Genomic DNA, 6,790 nt, shown 5'->3' on the forward strand with positions numbered 1-6,790 from the left:
GGAAGGAAAAGCTGTCATTTAAAGCGTGGACTACATGTACATGCAGTCCTCTTGGGAGACCACATCACTTCATCACACTAAGCCAAATTATCATTTGTTCATTCTCATTTTGAAAGCAATGCAGTTATTTTGGGTACAAATCAGAATACCTTAGCTTACATATAACAAAGTGGTCCATTTTAGGCAGGGATGTTCAAATTCTATATTACAATTTGGTGAGCAATCATGCCTATATGATTTATTTTCAGCATGTGAAGTAGCATGTGGCCCAATATACAGAGGCTTCTGATAAGCATTGATTAGGGAATGTAATACTTACTTGAATGCTGGTACAACAATCGGTGACGTCAGTGTCTCTGCAGTACTGAGAGCAAGGGGTGTAACAGCTGTGCTTGCATCTACTGAGGCAGATGGGCTGGTTCCACATTTCATATCAACAACTCTAACAGGTGTTGATCCACACTGGGCATCTACTGCCTGGTATGAACCTGTACCTACCCCAACCTCTGTGACTCGTACTGGACTGGTTCCTGTAGAAGAATCAGTGACCAGAGCTGGGTCTGTACTCAGACCAATATCAGCAGATTTAACTGGGGTAGTACCGATGAGGGCATGGCTAGATTGGATTGGTGTGGTTTCAGTCATAGTATCTGACATTCTGATGGGCGTCACCATGACAGACTTGTTTGTCATTTCTACTGATTCAGAGGGTGTGGTTCCAACACTGGCATCCATCAGACCGGTGGGTGTAGTAACAGTTGAAGTGTTGGACACTCTAACAGGTGTGGTCCCACAGTTAGCATCACTGCATTGTTTGGATGCTGTTCCGAAAGCAGAATCTGGCAGTTGACTTAGGGTCGCTGTGACGGACTTGTTAAGAACTTCAACTGGCCTGATAGGTGTGGTTCCGATACAGGCATCAGTTGAACTGGTGGGATTGGTCATAGTCACGCCATCAGTCATTCCAGTGGGTGTGGTTCCATTGTAAGCTTTAGAGACATAAATGGGCGTGGTCATCAAACAGCTATCTGTCTTTTAAGATTGGTTTGTGAGGAGTAGTCCCAGTGAATATGCTGTAAGATTTCACAGGGGTCACGCCAACAGAGCTGTCCATCATTGCTGTTATATTGGAGTGGACTGGCGTGCTACCAACAGCTACACCAGCCACATTAGTGGCAGAAGTCATAGAGTCAGTTTGCATTGTCTTGACCGGTGTCATGGCAACAGAAGTGTTAGCTCTGTCATCTGGTCTGGTACCATGACTGGTGTGTGGTAGTTCAATGGGCACAGTGCATGAACTCCTGATTGCAATTTCAGCTGGTACCACTTTCATTAATGGTTCAAGTTCAACCAGGGCCATGTTTGTCATTTCAAGCTTTTGAACAACTTTTTGGACTGAATCAGTTCCCTGAATCATCTGATGAGAAGCAATGGGAGTAGATCCTGGTAAGCCTAGCACCAATCTACGTGAGCGCATGTGATTGTTGCTGTTTTCTCCATCAGCGTCTATAGATATGTTGTCTTGGTGGATAGTTGGAGCAAGTCTTGTTTCCTGACCCTCATGATGATTAGCAGGTGTAAAGCATGGCTTACTGATCTTCATGACAGGACTACACCCTGCAGCCATTCCCTTCGCCAGTGATAATTCAGATGAAATACCAGACAGGTTGTCCTCTAAGAAGACGCTGGTATCGTCCTGACCCTGGCCAGAGTTGTTGTAGGACTCGTCAAGCCCCAGAGCAATACTCCACAAGCCATCAGTGGTTGGTGTTACAGGATCTAGAGCCAGTGACTCTGTGCTGCTGGTCTTTGTAGGGATTGAGCAGGTTGCTCCTTGCACCTGTTGAAGTAGTAACAAGGACAAAGATTCATCAATTTTCATTTTAGTTTCCTGCTTGCAAAAAAATGTTCAGCTGACATTCCTACTGTACGGTGCAAACCCAACTCCAAAATCACAAATCCTCTGCATGAAGTGCGGGATCAAACATCACCTTACAACAATCGGACACAGATGAAAGCCTAGAGGTTCTTCCTACCTTCTCATTTCTCAATTCTTGTAAGGCAGCATGAATTGCACTATCTACCAATCCTGACACAGTCTGTTCCAACAGCTGATCTCCATCAGATATGGAAGACAGTGGTTCCATCCATTCAGTGCCACTTTCCTGACAAAAAAATCAACAAAAATTCTAAAAACTACTTGTAGCATGAAAGTTGTAGGTTTTGCACGGAGCATTACCATTCACATTGATCATTTTGTCAATGTCTTGTGACTAGTAAGTCACAACAATACAGTGAAATCTCGAGTTGTCAAACCTCAAGGGAACAGGTTCAAAATTTGACTGAAGCAGAGTTTTGAGTTAAGCAGGGTTGTATATCATTGTTATACTACAGAAGGCAATGGATTCTTTGTTTGACTTAACAGTTGTTTGACTTAAAGGGTGCTCATTTCATATTCACTATTTTTGTTTTTAAATATTTTCTAATGTCGATTTGTTTGAAATGTATGTATTTGCTTACATAGTTACAGTGCACATACATGTACATGTACCTTTGGAAGATGAGAGCAAGCAGATATTTCTTTGAGAAGGACTTGATTGAGGAGAGACTCAGCAGCTTCGGTCACACTCAGGGCTGTTCTCTTACAAGACGACCAAGCCACTGATGGATCTTTGCCTTTCCTGAAGAAAAAACAATTACAGAAGTGTCAATCCTCTGTAATGTAGCAATTCTTACTGACTTAAAAAATATGAGCACGTAAATCAAAATAAAGGATGTTTATTTTAAGCATTTGTGGCACCTGTGTCAAATCAGGCACTTTAAAGCTATAGTCCATCATTCACAGCCATCCGAAAAAGTAACTGGCGTATTATTGTTGAAAAACTTGTTGGTTGAAAGATAGTAAGGGGACTAAACTCCCTGTAAAATTATTCTTTCTGGCAAGCTCTCATTTTGAAGTAATCAACGAAAGAAGGCCTTTCCAACGGTGCATCTTAAGACGCACCGTAGGAAAATTTAAATTAGTAGTTCGTTTTGTTATTTGGCGCAGCGCGCGCAAGCATTGGCACGACGCACAGGCGCACACGGTTGCTATAATTCGTCGGATCAGTGCGCGACATCGCGTATAGCTGCAATTCAAAAAATGATTCAGAAACTTTTGATTTGAAATTGAGATCCTAGAATGCTGTTTTTCTCGGAATATACAGCTGAAGCTGAGCTGAAACTTCATCAGGTTAGTTGTTCAGTATCTTTCATTAGATTTTGAACACTTTTATTGCTTCAAACGAACAAAATGCACAAATTACAAATAATGGACTAAATCTTTAAAGATACGTCATCTGTATGTTGTTTGGGTACACAGTAACTTTGATCCACTAATTTAAGACCTCCTAGAAAGGGTACAGGAGTAAACATTTGGATATTGTGAGTGAGATTGTTTTGCATCTGTTGACAGCCACCTCTATTCCTTCCAGAAGCAGCCTCCGCATCAAATCTGTACCTGTTATTTCTTTGTCTCTGACTGTTATTACATCTGTTTCATGCATTGAACAAGGGCTACAAAATCCTGGCAGGCCAAGTCCACAACTTCATACAAATGTGAACTGCGTTAAGTATTTTCTAAGCAAACATGTTGGACATGTTTTGTTAAAGGTGCCAGCTAAACTAGATCAAGATGCATAATGCATGTATGGGTGTACATGTACTGATCTTGATTGGTTCCAAACTAAACTGAGTTCAATAAACTTTTTTTTTTTTTTAACGGTATATTTCAATGCCTACATGTACTAAAAGCTACATATTTCTCCAAAGGTGTACTTTTGTTCTTTTCAAACCTGTGTTTCTTGCTTTGTCTTCCTCGAGTCTTGTTTGCAGATGTCAATCTGGTAGGGGTGCAGTGTTTGACAGGGGTCCATATCTTCTGCACCATCTTTGCTGATGATCTGTAGTTGTGGGATGCAGTTACATCTTGGTTGAGACTAGCTAGAGGCTTTCTGACTGGAGTCACAAGAGGATTCAAGGTTTTCCCTGGTGTCTTCACCTGCAAGCAACATGTCAGGAAACAGTTTCAATACCATTTATAGTGTAAGTTCAAAAATTACACTTGGAATGTAAGGTTGACAAAAATATCTTGCTTCAACAGACCTGCTAAAAGACCAAAATTTATGGTCGTCTGTGGGGCTTGTGTTGAAAAACTATTCAGGCTCTGGGGTTTTGGGGGTTTGGTTTATGGTTTTTTTTTTTTTTTTTAAACATGACATATCAGTTAAAACTTTGCATGCCACTTAAAACAATACCGTAAAATAGCAATTAACAGACAAAAAAAAATACTAGAGCTATGTCTGTTCGAACAGAACATAAGGCTTTTTCGCATTTAACAAATGTTTTCTGTTGTGTTTATCCTTTTGCAGTCACTTTTGAGAGTGCTTGATACAGTAAAGGTTATTCAAAATGCTTAGAATTCCAAAAATAAAGTGTTATCACATGACGTCACATGCCCTGTGATGACGTCATCTTGACAACACATGTCAATGCACATTTTGTCATTGTGGTTTTGGTTTGTACCAAGTTTAAAGTCAATCCGATGAAAGGAAGGGTACAATTTTGGAAGCAGAATACAATTTTAAAATATAAAAAAATCATAAAAAATCTACCGATGACGTCATCGTGACGTCACTTTGGACTTTGCATACTAGTACCATGATCTACCTACCCACCAAGTTTCATGACGATCGGACCTTCCCTTATATGCATTTTTGATGACGTCATGATGACGTCATACAAACCAAATACAAAAAGAATTTTGAATTTTGCATGTTGCGTTCATGAGATATGGCTTAAAGGTCCAAAAATTCAAAAAAACATATAAAATGGCACAATGACGTCATCATGACGTCATTTCAAATTTTACCTATAACACTTCCCGGCCTACCTACATACCGAGTTTCAACCCATTCAAACTTACCGTTCTGTAGATATAGGACTTCAAAATATGCACATTTGTGATGACGTCATGTGACCCATGATTACGTAATCAGGATGTCACTCTTCGGGACACAACTTTGCCATAAGGACAATGCATATGCTTAGTTTGAATGATGTTTGACAAAGTTCAATGCCAAAAGTGGCGTGTACAAAAATCATGTGCATTGTCAATGGGATTTGAAATAAAGCTTTGACACATGACGTCACATGCCCTGCGATGACGTCATCTTGAAAACCATCCTCAATGTACATTTTGTCATTGTGGTCTTGGTTTGAACCAAGCTTAAAGTCAATCCGATGAAAGGAAGTGTGCAATTTTGGAAGCAGAATAAAATTATAAATATTTAAAAAATCATAAAAAAATCAAATGTTGACGTCATCATGACGTCACTTCGGACTTTGCATACTAGTACACTTATCTACCTACCCACCAAGTTTCATGACGATCGGACCTTTCCTTATATGTGTTTTGAAAATCCGCATTTTTGATGACGTCATGTTGACGTCACATATTTTTTCAAAATTTTATGCAAATACCTATTACCTAACGAACCAAATACATAAAGAATTGTGAATTTTGCATGTTGCGTTCGTGAGATATGGGTAAAAGGTCCAAACATTTAAATATTCATATAAAATCGCATGATGACGTCATCATGATGTCACCTTATTTTGTATCTATAACACATCCCGGTCTACCCACATACCAAGTTTCAACACAATTGGACTTACTGTTTTGTAGATATAGGACTTCAAAATATGCATGTTTGTGATGACGTCACATGGCCCCTGATGACGTAATCATGACGTCACTCTTCGGGACACAACTTTGCCATAAGGACAATGCATATGCTTAATTTGAATGATGTACGACGAAGTTCAATGTCAAAAGTGGCGTGTACGAAAATCGTGCACAAAGTCTATGGGATTTTGGGCACAAAAAGAAGAAACCCCCCCCCCAAAAAAAAAATCAGAACAAAAAGAAAGGCTTATTCGCAAATTGCGAAAAAGCCAATTAAATGCATATACTTTAGTCTGTAAGTCTAGGACTTACGTAAATATGTTTGTCTAGAGGCAAAAGAAAAGGACTAAAATGGTACATAATTGTGTAAATAGAAGTCACTGGGCAAGCAATGGTACACGCATTATACAATGAATGTTTATTCATGTAGTATCTAGAGTTGTCAAAGAGGACACTGCATCTGAATCATTACATTGGTCTTAAACTATGTGTCCCAAATGTGTTTTTCTTGTCTGCTAATTCTTCAGCAAAACACGCAGCTCCAAATATTTTGCAACTCTGTGTACTTTATGCTGGTGTACGATGTTGGCTATTTAAAGTCTGCCGACTACGAGTGGTAAAACTACGACACAATTTGAAGTTCAAATTAAGCGGCCGGAAGCACAACAGTTTCAGTATCTAGGATTAGTTGAGTTACCTGGGCACCGACATTCTCCTTGTCAACTGTCTGGTGTCTTTGTGGTGTAGCAAACATGATCGAAGAACTACATGCACCCAACTCTACATGGATTTGGATTCTGCAACGGACAATTCAACAGGACCAAGATTTACATGTTAGCATTGGCAAGTACGACATGATTGATACAAGGGCCTAACAGAGGATGTGTTTAATGGCATGCAACATGCCGGGTGCCCTTACACATGTTGAATTTACCTCCTTAAGTGCCGTAACAAATAGCTGTTAAAGTTTTGTGTTCATATTAATAATCAAAGATGATGGAGAAACCAATAAAAAAAATGCAGTTCTTGGAGTCTGGTTCCCTGACCAAACTTCAGATGAAGCGG

General features: G+C 39.7%; 1 protein-coding gene and 1 pseudogene across 1 annotated transcript; both read right to left on the bottom strand.

The window, feature by feature from the left end:
- The window catches only part of LOC119726957, a 24,692-nt pseudogene extending 23,642 nt beyond the window's left edge, over positions 1-1,050 (bottom strand).
- LOC119726958 lies at positions 1,023-6,517 on the bottom strand. The gene is made up of 5 exons (XM_038198807.1): positions 6,423-6,517; positions 3,834-4,039; positions 2,552-2,681; positions 2,037-2,165; positions 1,023-1,840 (listed from the first exon to the last, which is right to left on the bottom strand). Exons 1-5 carry the CDS (start codon positions 6,477-6,479, stop codon positions 1,025-1,027), a joined length of 1,338 nt encoding a protein of 445 aa, XP_038054735.1. The 5' UTR covers positions 6,480-6,517; the 3' UTR covers positions 1,023-1,024.
- Positions 6,518-6,790: the final 273 nt, after the last annotated feature.

The sequence above is a fragment of the Patiria miniata genome, unplaced genomic scaffold, assembly GCF_015706575.1.
Source record: "Patiria miniata isolate m_02_andy unplaced genomic scaffold, ASM1570657v1 HiC_scaffold_2, whole genome shotgun sequence".
Classification (NCBI taxonomy): Eukaryota; Metazoa; Echinodermata; class Asteroidea; order Valvatida; family Asterinidae; genus Patiria; species Patiria miniata.

What these genes read in the sequence shown, in the direction of transcription:
- LOC119726958 (XM_038198807.1), bottom strand. Translation starts at nt 6,479, where the DNA reads ATGTTTGCTACACCACAAAGACACCAGACAGTTGACAAGGAGAATGTC. An exon ending in AGGAGAATGTCGGTGCCCAG is followed by an intron (nt 4,040 to 6,422) that starts GTAACTCAACTA and finishes TGTTGCTTGCAG; the next exon opens with GTGAAGACACCAGGGAAAAC. An exon ending in AAGAATTGAGAAATGAGAAG is followed by an intron (nt 1,841 to 2,036) that starts GTAGGAAGAACC and finishes CTACTTCAACAG; the next exon opens with GTGCAAGGAGCAACCTGCTC.